Source organism: Carassius auratus, chromosome 37, assembly GCF_003368295.1.
Source record: "Carassius auratus strain Wakin chromosome 37, ASM336829v1, whole genome shotgun sequence".
NCBI classification, from domain to species: domain Eukaryota; kingdom Metazoa; phylum Chordata; class Actinopteri; order Cypriniformes; family Cyprinidae; genus Carassius; species Carassius auratus.
In genome coordinates, this window is record NC_039279.1 from 9,330,369 (window position 1) to 9,345,297 (window position 14,929).

Here is a 14,929-nt window from a genome sequence, read left to right on the forward strand (position 1 = left end):
TCCCTGGGTCCATTACAGAAAGAGACCTTTGTACCTCTGTGTGTATGTGTCTGCAAGCATGAGTGAGGAGGGAGAGAGAGCGCAGTGTGTTAGATGAATGTCTGTTTAGAGTATCCCATTTCTCTCAGGATCCTGCGGTGGGTTTTTATGTCAGTGGATGGATTGAAGTCCAGTAATGTCTCATAAGCTTAAGTCAATACATGTGGAGGAAACCCAGTTCACTGTTAGCTTGTGTTTCTAAGACCACCGTGGCACCGCTCTGCTCCATGTCAAGCTGGAGGGATGGAAAACATAATGCATTAGTTAATTGAGGGGATTTGAATCCTGAAAGAACACTTAGAGCTGAGGAGCAAAGAATATGTGAAATTAAAAAAGCTGTTGTTTGTTTGTTTGTTTTTTGTTCTTACATAAATGCATATTATTCCAAAGCAGCTTTACAGAGAGATCTCTTAATTTTGAGCATGTTCAGACATCTTAAAACAAACAAATTCCTGGGATTAGCATCTAGAGATGATGATTAAAGTAAATGAATAAATAAATATGTATTTAACATTTTGTTAGTTTTCCTATCAAAATCCTTTAGCTTTTTTGTGGCTGTTTGAGGTTGATATACCAAATCATGGCTCTAAATGTATTTTCATATATATTTTCATTTATATATTATGTATGTATTTATGTCTTTATACTTAGAAATGTCACATTAAAATCATTGTGTTATTTGTCATTTATTTCTTTATAAACATGTCTAGCTATTTCTAAGTGAAAATGGTTACACAATAAATCGGAGTTGTTTCACACACACACACACGTTTGTTTTTGTGAAAAGTGGGGACATCCCATAGGTGTAATGGTTTTTATAATGTAGAAACTGTATATTCTATGGCCCTTCACCAACCCTACCCCTAACCCTAACCCTCACAGGAACCTTTGTGCATTTTTACTTTCTCAAAAAAACTCATTCTGTATGATTTATAAGCGTTTTGAAAAATGGGACATGGGATATGTCCTCAGTCACCCTCTCCTTGTAATACCTGTGTCATACCCATGTCATTATGCAGAGTTGTGTCCTGATATGTCACAAAAACAAGAGCACACACACACATATAGTCTAACTGATGTATTATTTGATTGTTCTCTATTTATAATTACATTCAAAATGTCATTTTTCCCACAACTGCTTGATAGTAAAATATTAAATGTGAAGTCTCATTGAGCAGCTGAGCGTATTCTGTTTGCAACACAAATAAATAAATATTTATTTCTATGTGGAAAAATAGGATTTTATTTGGTTAATACATATCATGTTATTTGTGAGTTTAACTGACAAGAAAATGGTGTGCATAATGGTGCCTGATGTGAGGAAAACTACATCAGCAAGACAAAGAGTTTGATTGGTGAGTTTCCCTCAACATTGGACTGACAACACAGTCATGCTGTACAAGGAAATCCATAATAAGCTTTACTTCCCGAGGATGCTCATGTCTTCCAATATGTGCATTAAGCTGATTTTCTACCAGCCTTTGTGTGTGACCATTGTGTTTTACTCCACAAGTCTGAATGGCAAACCAATACCAGATCAAATGAAGCCTGTCAGAAGGGTCAGCGTAATTACTGGAAGCAAAGTAAGTATAAAGGCCATATAAATTGAACCAGCAACCCCTGACCATGCCAAATCTCTGTCCAAATATGAACAGAGCCAGGAATGATGCCATTACCAGGCTGAGAGAGGGGTGCCATGCATATGTCATAGCCTGACTTACTGAGAAAAATATCAACAAGCAAACAGCGCCAGCAAGTTCTGTCATCACAAAAACTATTCCAGTAAAGAGCGGTGTGAAACAGGCGCGAAAGTGCATCTGTACACAAGCTCATGGTTCTGGACGCCATGACTGCAGGGTACTGCGTCTCGAGAGAAAAGGACTATGAATTATGAAAAGTAATAACTACCGTCTGTTTGCACAGTCTGGAGATGGGAAGATTAGAGGACAGTGCGTCTCTGGTTAGCTGTGTTTGTAAAGAATGGCCCTTTGTATACAGCAGTGCAAACTAACATTAGTGGTGCCACACCAGAGGCTATCTGTCTGAGTCCTGTTAGCAGGGGGCTTTCTCTTTCATTCTTTCTTTCTGTCTGTCTGTCTTTTTCTTTTTTCTTTCTGTCTTACTAAACTATAGAGCTTGGTTCATGAAATCTCAATTGGCAAATTTTATGTAAAGTAGTAATATCCTGATATAAATATATAACACATTATACTATACTAATAGAAAATTATATGTATATATTCATTATTATACTCTATATATATATATACATATAGTAAATAATATAAATTAGTAAAAACAATTTTATATGCAAAATATTAAAATGTAATACATTTATTATATTATAAATATATTAGTACTCTAAATATACTATATATATTGTTAAGCAAAATGACTATTTTGTAGACTTTTTTTATTTTGTTCAGTGAATTGAGACTTATGATGTATCTCTTTAAAATTTGAATAGGCTGATGTAGTAAATCACTTCATGAAATTGTTCTAGAGTTGTGATGATTGTGAACATCTGGAGTGACGTCAAATCCTAGTCCCTGCAGCATTGGACAGTCTTGTTCTGCCACCTTTTGGACATAAGCGGTAATATTTTGAGTTTGATTCATTTCTACTGAACATCAGTCGTTCACAACCCAGTTCCACGAGGTGCCACTGTACTCTGTACACTGAAAACATTTTGGATACCTTCTTAATCAAATTAAATACACCTGATTCGATTCAGACTCTAAAACTGGAAATGGGTTTGTCATGATTTAGATATATTGTAAATGTGCAATGTATTGGGGATCAGGGGTTTATGTGATGTATTTAAATTTTATTTATGATGTTGTGGTCCTGTGGTGTTTAATGGTGCAAATAAACAGATGTAGGCTGTAATTCTGCATACTAAACTGCTAGCCTAAGAATAACGATCAACCTATCACTGACAGTTATAACGACCTTATTCTTCCCATGTCACATTTTAACCCTTGTGCGCTTCTCATTAGAGAGTCAGACTCATGGTATATTTTTGTTCAATAATAATAGTTTCTTTTTTCTTTTGTATTTTGAAAGAATTTTATTAATGAATATTTATGCAATAATTATGATACTTTTTTCCCATTGTAAATAGTACAAACTTTTTTTCTAATTCTTTACAATTATTTTTCAGTTAATTCAGTATTTCAGAATAAAATAGAGACTAGGCCTGAATAGCACCTCCTGGTGAGAGCAAAAAAAAAACAAAAAAAAAAAACAAACCTGTAATTTCATTGTGTAACCACTAGATATCTATATAGGACTCTATAGAGAGGCTTGTGAATTCCTTTGTTTTTATACATAATTGTTTACTTTATCAGGTTGTGGATTTAAATGTATATGAAGGCATTCTCAAAGACTACTTTTTGTCCAAGTTTATATTTTTTGTTGATTTGTTGTTTTTCATTATTATTACTACATTCAAACCTGAAAACAGAAAGCACTTTGTTACACAACACATTACAATTCTATAAAAATGTGTTTTTTATTATTATCACTTAATTTAGACCCCCCCCCCCCCCCAGTAAGTATCTTATATAATTCTCTTATATAGAAAATCAATCTTTATTTTATGTATATATATATGTGTGTGTGTGTGTGTGTGTGTATACTTGGGGGGGGGGGCACTAAGTAAGAAGAGCATTTTGTTCCAGCGTGCATCATTAAAAAAGGGGAGGAGGCCGAAATAAACTCTGAGTTTACCGAAGAAAACCTGCCCCTGACCAGGTTAGGTTTATAGAATAAGTTACCATGGTAACTGACTCTGAGTATAAGTTACCTCTCTTTCAGAAACGGGCTTGACTTACCCTGCTTTCTCAGGTTTTACAATCCTCCCATTCTGAAACTGAAAACCTAGAGTTTCCCTCATTTCAGGGTTAACATACTCAGAGTTTTCACTTAACCTCCTTTGGGAAACAGGCCCGTGATGTTTTAGAGTGGAGTTTCACCCCTTCATTGCTGTGTTTTTTTTTTTCTTCATGTAGATTATACACATATTGTAGTTTTTTTCCCATTTCCCATTCATTTCCCCTATTTTTTATGACCACTTAGCCTTTTTGAATCATGTCCTTAAGGTTTTTTTTTTTGTTGTTGTTTTTTTTTCACATACCAAGTGCCATAAAAGTCACCAAGTTTCGTACCATCCTGGTAAAGCTATGAAATTCAAGGCGGATTCGAACTCGTGTCAAATGGCAGTCGTTACGTTATTTACCTCCTCTGTTGAAGCTGTTTTTTTAAAGGGTTAGTTCACCCAAATAGCTAGTCAATCGTGTGAGAACGAGTCAATCGTTTGTTTCGTTATCTGGCTCTGCACGGTGTTCATCTTCAGTTCTCTCTTCACGGCAGTTCCGTCAGTGTACTGTTTGAGTAAATGAATTACTCTGGGATATTGGTTTGTTTTAACTCAGAAAAAGTATCAGCCAAGTTAAAAAAGTTAACAACAACAGACCCGGAAGAGAAGACAATGATGAATAAAGTCGTAGTTTTTGCTATTTTTGGACCAAAATGTATTTTCGATGCTTCAAAAAATTCTAACTGACCCTCTGATGTCACATGGACTACTTTGATGATGTTTTTCTTATCTTTCTGGACATGGACAGTAGACCGTACACACAGCTTCAATGGAGGGACTGAGAGCTCTCTGACTAAATCTAAAATATCATAAACGGTGAACAGAGGTCTTACGGGTTTGGAACGACATGAGGGTGAGTTATTAATGACATAATTTTAATATTTGGGTGAAACAACCCTTTAAGGAAGTCTTTTGCAATGATGTCTAACCCTATGACACATTGGTGGGCGGAGTTAGTGTAAATCGCCTCTGTCAATGAGGCGGGCTATTTGCACTTAGTGAAAATAGACACACCGAAAATGTAAATATTGTACCAAAACTGACCACAAGGAGTCACTATAGTAAATTACCCGGTTCGGCAGTAGATAGTGATTGTGATATTTGACACATTGTAGAAATTCTTGTCCCTTTACTGTAATTGTAATCTCTCACTGTGAGTTTTAAAGGTCGGGGAATACAGTTTCTCTCTCAGCACATCACCTTCATCTTCAAAGGCAGAACCTGCAGGGGAAACCCACTGCCTCACTCGAGCTCTGCTGACCATGCTCGTCTTTTCTCAAGAAATAACACTTGAGCAAAAGCACATTTCATTTCGGCGTCACTACGTGGAAATAAGTTTGCATTTTTGTCAGGCTTCTATGGTCCCATGTTGGTTTGTGTTTAGTTCCTGTTTGCCCGTATTCGGCTCAGTTCCTGTTCTCATATAATATTATAATATTAATATTATAATATTAGTTAATCACGGATTATTCTGTTCACCTGTTTTGATTAATTACTCCTCACCTGTTTCTATGCTCCCTTATTGCGTTCCCTGTGTTTTCCTCAGTTCCTTTGCCTTGCATTAAAGTTACGTCGTGGTTGTTGTCTCCCTCAGTTTCAGAATGTTTTGTTCTTGTTTTGTTAATTAAAGACTCACTCGTGGATGACTTCCTCTCCACATGATTCCTCTGCACCACGACCTGTGACACTCATGTTTAGGTTCAGTATTTTTACTCTGATGGCAGTGTACAAGTCCTTTTCTATGCCATTACAGTGAAACAACGGAAGATAAATATAGGAGCCTGATAAAAATGATAATTTTAGAAGCAAATTTCAGACAGTACTAGAAAGTTTTTCATCTGAGCTCTTCATAAATAACACATAAGCCTTGTTATCATTTTCATTAATCAAAATTTTCATTTGACACTTGCTGCTGTTGGCTTTATAAACGTGCCCTCGATCAGAACTTCCACCACACCTGTATTGCTTTTACAAATAATGAATGAATCACACAGTATTCATCTTTTTTAGAATTTTTTATTTTATTTTATAACTTCCCCCAAGTATTGTCAAAATGGACAGCAGTCTTATGTGATACTATCATTTATCACACACCGACCTTCTGGTCTTTCCAGAATGACTAAGACATTTCTCAAGAACAGTTTATTGCTTGGAACAGTCAAATGTCTTTTTACCCTTTTCATCTGAAATTACAACCTTAGATTACAAATACAAGCAAAATTGACAGCATCCTGGCCTTATATATTTATGCAATGTTTAAACACATGAAAAGCTACAAATATGCTGATTTTAGCAAATACAAATAAGCTAATATGTGCAATACGTAGTTTTTTTAGACATGAATATGCAGACTGGAGCTCTTCAATACAGATGTTCAGACAACAAAAGATCAGTTCATCTTTGCTGTCACAGCATGTTTATGAAGTCACTTTTTATGAACACTGTCATTAATCTGGAGGATCTATTACATTTTTTATTTTTGTCTGAGTGCACATTTCATTCTCTTGCATTGCAACTACTCAACAAAAACACATTCCATGGGAATAAAACCCTGAGATGATTTTCCATATCATCCGAAAACACTTCCTGAAGGGGAAAAATAATAATTGCTGCAGTCTGCTCTTTTGTCTTTTTTTCTCAATGGTTGTATTATCAAGGGATCTAAAGCTATTTAAAGACAATGCACTCACATGGGGATTACAAAAATGCATTAATCTAAAACATTAACCTGAAGTTATTTCCTGAAATGTGTTATTAAAGACAAAGACAGAGATCAAATATTCAAATTCAAAAGACTCACAACACATTGTGATTAAAAATAATAAAACCTACAAATGTAGGTCAGAATGCATAAAGTTTTAGATAACACAGGCCTGCCTTTGTAGTTCACTGGAGATAAATACGTTTTTAACGTACATAGCACTGCTATGGTCAAAAATCTAAAAAAAATAATAACATTAAGCAAATATAATCTAGCATAATAATCATTTTAATGAATATTTCAACATATTTTAAAGCACAGATTTACTATCATTAGGGCCTGCCCTTATGTGATCAGATATGGAATACATAATCAATGCACCTAGCACAGCTACGGTGATCTGCAATTAGCTGTAGTATATATATTATATAATATGCATTTTTCATACTGTAGAATATGCATTTCTCATACTTTATAATGTGATGCCTAAATAAATTTAACGTTGTTGTTGTTTAAAGAAAAAGGTGCATACATATACTCAGCTATTTATTTTCAGCAGTCATAATATAAAAATATTTTTCTGCTTATCTGTATTGGTCAGATTTTAATATTGTTGCATCCCTAGTACGCATTTCAAATACAGTATATTGTCATATATATTCATGTTCTCATAACACAGACAAAGAACTGCATTAACAAAACTACTCCTCACAAACTGTTCATCAAACAATATAAACACCTCAGGACCGTCTTCTCTTCACGTCCAATCACTATCCAATCTGTGTAGACTGTCCTCATTTGGGACCATATATGCTCAATCATCAGATGGATGAGTTTAGCTCCACAATTCTTACAGCTTATATATGAATGCAAACTATACAAGTAATCCAGTGGATTTTAGCAAAAATCCACCTTAACTAGCCATATTCACTAGATGGTGGCCCTCTAACCAGACTGTAGTAGCCAGCCAAGGCGCCCAAATCAATATGGAGGGAACCTTTCTTCTTCGAGTGCCCAGAATCCTCGGTGTACAAGGACGAATCTGAAAATAGATGAGTAAAGGATCTCAAGCATGCAATTAAATAAATTTGACATGGTATACTGTACGTGTGTGTGTGTTGTGTGATTTACCTTGGGTGCTGTCTGAAAACTGACTGAGCTGTTGCAGCATTGGATGTGTGCCTTCCTCCAGCGCCGAGTCCAGGCTCCAACAGCGTGGCTGGTCCTCCCGAGAAGGATGGAGGGCCTCCTCGTTCAGTAATTCTGTGGCAGAGCTCCTCCGCGCGGGGACCCTATCGAGCGCGTGCTCCAGGAGTCTCCTCATCGCGGGGCTACAGCTTTCAGGTATGTCTTCCAGAGGAGGGGCCTGTTTGTGGATCTGCAAACAGAGATTATGAAAATCAATGGTGGCACGGGTGCATTCGCAAGCAGTCACATGCAAAGAGACACAGTACATGAAATGACATTCATTTCTATGAAAAGGAACTGTAGTACGTGAAAAGGGAAATGAAACCAGTTGGACTGCAGTATAAATGTTGAACCCAAATGTCTGTCTAGCAAAATTATTTCTTATAGAGCCAGCTTTCAGTCTGCTTCCATTACACGGGCAGCTCTTAAACTGAAACACAATTAATCTGCAAAACATAGAGGAAGCTTAAATTGCTGATATGAGATTTTTCTCTTTCTTTTTCCTCTTTGTTTAATAAAAGAGATATTTGGAAATTTCTCGCAATGGAAAGAAGAACTTGCAATCACAAGTTGTATCTTGAGATCCTTCGCTTTATAGTGGCAAAAAAAGGTTTAGAGAATGTTAGAGAATTAGCATCATTTGCATTACAGTAGTTTAAACTGAAAAAGGGAAGCTTAAAAGAAGGGGAAAAACCTATAAAGAAAAACGGATCTATAATATATTATATACAATTATTATAATTATTATTACAATGGTATATAATTACCATCATTTTCAGTGGTTTAAATAAAACAAACAAATAAAAAGAAAATTAAAAGAGCAAAAGCAAAATAAATAATACTAATAATATAATAATACAAAAATATTATCATTTGTATTATTAAAATGATACTGAGTATGAGACATTATGTGCTAATAGAGGCCCTTATGTCATGAAATTATGACATCAACCTGCATGACATTTCTGGGTTTTGCTCTGAGGTTAATGTATAGAGTCATTTTCATGCAGTGAAGTTTTCCCACATTCAGGGACTCTCCTTATACTGCTACAGTAAAACACATACATACAAAATACAATTAAAAGGGTGAAAAATCACACTTACTATGTAAAGGTATGAGGGATAGGCACTTCTGGGATATCTCCTAACCCATGGAGGACTTCCACTCAGCATGTGTATGATTGTGGTTCCCAGACTGTAGATGTCGGTCTTTGTGTTGTGTCCTCGACATAAAACTAGCTCTGGACTCATATACATCTGTATAGAAGGAAAAACAAGAAATATGGAAGCAGTGAGCTCAGAACTCACATATGCAGCAACTTTTCTTCTTTAATTTTGTGAATCAAATACAGGACTAGCTGCTTTCTACTGTTCAGTCACTCTGAATAATATAAATATGAAAAACAACTTCTGATGTAATAGGCAAATGGTCAAATGAACTTCTGGTGAGCTGCTCACTGTCCTGCCTTACAATAAACAACTTTATTATTCTATTTGGGGAATCTTTAGTGCTGGTCAACAAGGCATGCTGGACTTTCCAAATGGGGCAAAAAGTCAACAATGAGGCAGCTAATGTGCATGTGTTTTTGTGTCCTTTTGGGCCTTTCCCAGAGTTTGTTAGGGAACAGAATGTCAGCTAAGGGGGAAAAGTGTGTCTGTGCATGTATGTGCCTTCTGCCCTTTCAGATCTCCTTTCAGAATCACCATTAACTATTTAAAAAATGTACATACCATAAGACAATTTATATTTATGACTTTCCAAAGGAATTCTGCCAACAGCACCATCAGAAACAAAATCTAATTCTTCATTGTTGTTTTTTTTTATATAGCCTAAACTAACCTTTAGTCGCAACAGAGTCAGAACAATTATGGGAAACTTTAACTGTGCAAAGTGACCTCAAAAATACTCACCTCTGTGCCACGTAAATCGCGAGGAATATATACATCATCCTTCATCTGTACTGTAAGCCCAAAATCCACCAGCACGGCTTTAGCAGACATCAGCACAATATTACTGGCTGCAGGGACAAAAACTGAATTTAGATAATGTCTAAAACACATCAAAGCTAAAAAAACAACATTCGGAAAATGTGTAGCAATATTTGAGATGTTACAATTAATTCTGAAAAATATAGGTTGTTCAGTTCTTGTTTGTGCTGCACAGAGAGACAAATGCAGCAAAGTGTTGTTTTCCAGAAGCAGGGTAAGCTCATTACTCATGGGAAGGGTTGAACAGTTGAAAAACAGATCATCCGGAGTCTCAAAACCCCCTTTTTTTTGCTCTCCCTCCATATTTCACACTACTTGAAATAGCATGTTTCCTCTCCAAGCCAAATGTCAAAAAGCCAGTCCTCAAAACCACAAAGCAGGCTCGTGATTGGTCACCCATTTCACTGTCTCTTCACATTACTCTCTCAGTCTTACTAAAAGCATTATTTAGAAGGGTGGCATGTTGAATAAGCCCTTGACAGTAATACATTTGACAGTCTTCTTCCTGCTCTGGCTCTCCTGACTGGAAATTCCAGACGCTTGAGAAGTCATGAGCTGCAGCGCTGATTGACTCCTGCGAATGACTAAACAGCAGCAGAATGCTGTCGGCCACAACCCAACCATATTAAATGATGTTGTGATCCTCATCTATGAAGGGCTTAGCCTTAAAACGCTTCTCTAGCTTGTGGCCAATGTTCCGTCAATCATTTTACAGTGCTGCTTCCTCTCGATGGCCTCATTTCAAGTTCCGTCAAATAAGCTAAATTCCTTCCTCGACCACATTGTCATTATCTGATTTACCTACAAAGCACCTTTGTTGCATTTAGGGGGGGAAATAACAGTGGTTTGGTGTGTGTGTATGTGTGTGTGGTTTGCAATGAAAAAAAAAAAGTCCTGAACTGCTTTTGACCCTTCTTTTGAAATGTGTTTTGCAAATTCAGTTCAGAGCAGCTGAGGTAAAATGGTCGTAAACAAACAGTTTGGCAGGAAGCTGCAGTGATATGTCAGAAAAAAAAACCTTTATGATGCAATCCAAAGCACTTACGTTTGATGTCGTGGTGTATAATCTTGTGAGAGTGCAAGTACTCCAGGCCTCGCAGAACCTGCTGAGAGACCCAAATGATCTCAAACTCTCTCATTGGACCACAGCTATCCAGCTTCTCTAGAACCGAGCCACCTTCACCCGCTTCCATGAACAAATGCACCGTCTGTTCCCACAGCAAGGCCCCATACAGCTGTGCTATGTTCTCGTGCTGGAACCGGGCTTGGATTTCCACCTCTGCATGCTTGAAATGTTCCACAGGAATCTGAAGAGAAAGTACATTTTAGACATTATGGAAGTGCACCAAAATTTAGATTGCTCAATATACATATAGGTATAAAAGATGCTATTAAATCATTCATATATGCAAACAATTTAATAAGAAAGAGAAAATACAGATGGTTTAGAGAAGGTGGAAGCAACCCTATAATATATTTACAGTATTTCTATTTATAATCTACACATTTCCCCATTTATATTCACAATATTAATTACACAAATCACACTACTACACTAATTCCCTAAGTGTTGAACTCGAAGTAATTACGGATTTATTTATACACCCGGTTGATTATATATTTCTCTGTTTTGGGTGTTTAATATTACAACCACGCCCACTTAAATAATTAACAGTATTTACGAAATCTACCAACATTTCCGTCAATGAATATATAATAATATATAATAATGCACTTTTTTTTGATAAAATATTTTGTAAAGTTAAATTAATTTTTAATCAGATTTTCTTGCATATGCCAGTGTTAGTTACAAAAAATGTCTTTGTCATTGAGTCAGCAGTTAAGTGTCTCACTGTTTTTGAGTGAATGATGTAATGAACAAAACGGTTAAATTAACGATTCAAAGACGCCACATGCTGCATCAAACAACAGTTACATTAGTTCATTACACCAGGCAACTGACCCCTAATTATTATTACTATTATTATTATTTGATCAAAACATTAAAGGCCAAAATAAGAGGGTGAATATTTTTGTAAAAGTCAGCAACAACCGGTTAAACTGACCACAATTTTGAAACTTTAGACACCTGCACTCTGCCAGTGCCACACAGTTGAGACACTGTCTCTGTGGGCTGCATGTTTCCACAGGGGCGTTCCTGTCAGCTTCCTGTGTGCGGTACAGCCATTCTCGGTTTCTGTTCAAACTCTGCATGCTGCACACTGACCCTCTAAACGTTTTAAGGAAACTGGGTTATTTCCCAAAAAGTGCTCTTCCCCATTTCAAAATATTCTCTTCTTGCTGCTACAGTTTCTAAAAGAAGTGTTTCTCTTTTCAGAGCCATTATTTTTCCACTGTACATAAAGCCTTGTTGGTCTCCCATGCTGGTGCATAAGATCATCACAAGGACACATCATGCAGTATAATGTGTCTTCTGTCTTCTATTTCCACATGATGAGTGTATGTTTATTTAATGACTGATCTTATGCTCAAAATCCTTCTTTTTCCCCCTATTGTGTTCATAGTGTATTGCAAAACACTTTTGCTGCTATTGAGGTGGGATATGGGTGAGGTTAGGGACAGATTTGGAATGGGTAGATTTAATGGTGGTTCAAGGTGTAAGCGATAGGTCAAAAGTGTAATTATAAATAAAGTTACAGAAATTAATTACAGATGTGATTACATGCAGGTATTTTTTTTATATAAGTACAATGTAAAAACGTATATGTACACAATACGTGCATTGTACCAAATGATTCATTTAAATGTAAGTACATAGTAATTAAGGCCAAATTAATATAAGGTGGGACCCAACAAACTGTATAAAATATGTTTTTGCTTTACTCATAAAAGAACACGGATTCCCAGAAGGGAAGTCACGTCCGTTAAGACCTCTTAGTGGAATGAACTACCTTTGCACGAAAAAAACAAACAAAAAAAATTGACATTCATTAAACAAACATGCTTTGGATTCCCCGACTTACTAGTTTGCATGCCATTCGCTTCCGAGTTTTGGTGTCCTGAGCCAGATGGACCTTCCCAAATGAGCCTTTGGGAACATATCCAGGGCCTGGGGGCTTGTAAGTTAGTTTCCACGGAAACAGAAGGACGTCCAAATCAATGCGATAATGCCCATCCTTAATGACCATGTCTGTCTGCAGGAACAAAGCAGGGCGATCATGAGTAAGGCTATGACAACTTGTAAAACAAGTAAACCCTCCTTTACATATTATGTTCAGATATGAGTTGCTTTGAATACGCCTTCAATTGCACAGTGTAGAGAGTTCATTCACTTTACATAATGCTTTAACATCATACTGTCTATCTCAGCTGTATATGTTATGGATCTGTCAAAATAACCACCAATAGAGCTTACCTTGTTGAGCAGAACCCCCATTTCTTCTCCCACCTCTAAGAGCGAGGAGGACAGTGTGTTTGAAACCATATTTACAAAGTCCAGGAGGTCGGACGCTGTCCCGTAACGGACCTTTCCGGGATTTTGCACATGTGAGCTCAAATCCTGTGGCGTCTCCTCAGTCTCATCCATATCTTCTTGTGAGAAACTTTCCTCAAACGAAACTCCCGATTCCACCTCCTCGCCAACACAGTAGAAATTATCTTCCTCTTGGATGAAGTCTTCAATGTTCATGTGAGCAAGAAGCAGTTCTATACCAGCATTTTCATTCTCGTACGCCATCCTTGATTGAATCCTACAACAGAATGTTAGAAACAGGACATTAACTAATGTACTTCAAGTGCATACATGCATGTTAGAGTGTGGTCAGGTCAGGTATGTTTCCTGATCTGCTTGCTTGCTCTGTTTTGCTTGCAAGTGAAGGGTGGTTTTCAGAGGGTGGGAAACCCCAAGATGGGCTTTCTTCTTCAAAGCAAATGGAAGTTAAACAGTTTAGCCTATATTGAAACATGGAGATCTTTTGAAGGTCCTTAAGCAGAAGCTCACAAGTACAAATAAGATTGGTAAGAAATGTGGGTTTGACTGTCTGTTCTGACATACCCCCACAAACCCCATTTTTACACACGCAGACACAAACAACAAAGTGCTGAAAAATTCTCATCAACCTCGTGTCCTAATACATACTTCATCTGAAATAAAAGCATGTATAACGACGATGACAACAACCACAACAATAATAATTTATCGTTATTAAACGATACGGATGCTCAGAAACACTGACTAGAAACAGGCAGCTGACGAGGTTTTCATCACTTGCCAATAACCAACCTGCTTGTTCTGCTGTGTAACGTTACATTCCAAATTATCATACTAGTAATAGCTGCTCGAAATATATAATAAAACTCTAAAACAGCCGTAGTTTGCTTACCTCTCGGTCAGTGTGATAAGAGCAGGGCACGTGCTCACTGGTTGTCCATGTCCCGCTGAACTGAAGCTCCGAGACAGACGCTCGCAGACGAGAGGAGTGTGAGCTACGCCTCCGCTCGGCGCCTACGTCAGCTGCGGTTTCGTTTTCTCCAGCGAGAGGTATTTTCTCATTGAGAGGTCACGTATCTGCTTTAATTTTGCCACAGTCCCCTATCAGAATGTTCCGTGGCAGAAGAAGGATGTCATTCTCTTTCATCTTCATGATGATACGCAAGAGAAAATGTTGCACAGTCTTGTAATTATAACAACCTTGCGGTAGCAAAGAAAAGCTAAACTAGTATGAACCGGTATAAAGAAGCACCCACACGCTTGTGCCCTTTGATATATGAGCTTAAAAACGTTATTGCTCTTTGTCGGTCTCAAAAAGTGTATGCAAATTAGTGAAGTCCAGACTCCGCAGCAGAATGTGTGTCGTTTTGTTCACGAACGAATCGATGTTTTAAACGAATCTTTCAGATACGTAAATCGTTTTAGTTAAGTAACATCACAACTTGTAACGTTACACTTGCAGAAATGAATGATCACTGAACGAGTCAGTGAACGAATCTTTCGTAATTCGTATGTCACTTGTGAATGAAATGTAACGTTACTCGACTGACGTGACTCATATAGAAAAAGTATTTACTAAATGAATCCGTGAACGAATCTTTTGGCGGACTAATTCAAAGTAACGTTAGTCGGAAATGAGTCAAAATCTCCAACTGTGTTCTCATTTAGGTATTTTCCAATT

General features: G+C 37.0%; 1 protein-coding gene across 1 annotated transcript; it reads right to left on the reverse strand.

Moving 5' to 3' along the window:
* Window positions 1–5,920: 5,920 nt before the first annotated feature.
* LOC113056113 (mitogen-activated protein kinase kinase kinase 8-like) lies at window positions 5,921–14,377 on the reverse strand. The gene is made up of 8 exons (XM_026222612.1): window positions 14,141–14,377; window positions 13,174–13,507; window positions 12,782–12,952; window positions 10,843–11,104; window positions 9,720–9,826; window positions 8,913–9,065; window positions 7,752–7,998; window positions 5,921–7,662 (listed from the first exon to the last, which is right to left on the reverse strand). The coding sequence occupies exons 2-8, from the start codon at window positions 13,492–13,494 to the stop codon at window positions 7,538–7,540; spliced, it is 1,386 nt and encodes a 461-aa protein (XP_026078397.1). The 5' UTR covers window positions 13,495–13,507; window positions 14,141–14,377; the 3' UTR covers window positions 5,921–7,537.
* Window positions 14,378–14,929: the final 552 nt, after the last annotated feature.

Excerpts from the sequence above, each read along its gene's own strand:
- LOC113056113 (XM_026222612.1), bottom strand. The coding sequence starts at position 13,494 with ATGGCGTACGAGAATGAAAATGCTGGTATAGAACTGCTTCTTGCTCAC. Across the intron at positions 11,105-12,781 it reads AGCGAATGGCATGCAAACTA|ATTCCTGTGGAACATTTCAA; the intron begins GTAAGTCGGGGA and ends CTTTCTCTTCAG. Across the intron at positions 9,827-10,842 it reads TATACACCACGACATCAAAC|CCAGTAATATTGTGCTGATG; the intron begins GTAAGTGCTTTG and ends TTGTCCCTGCAG.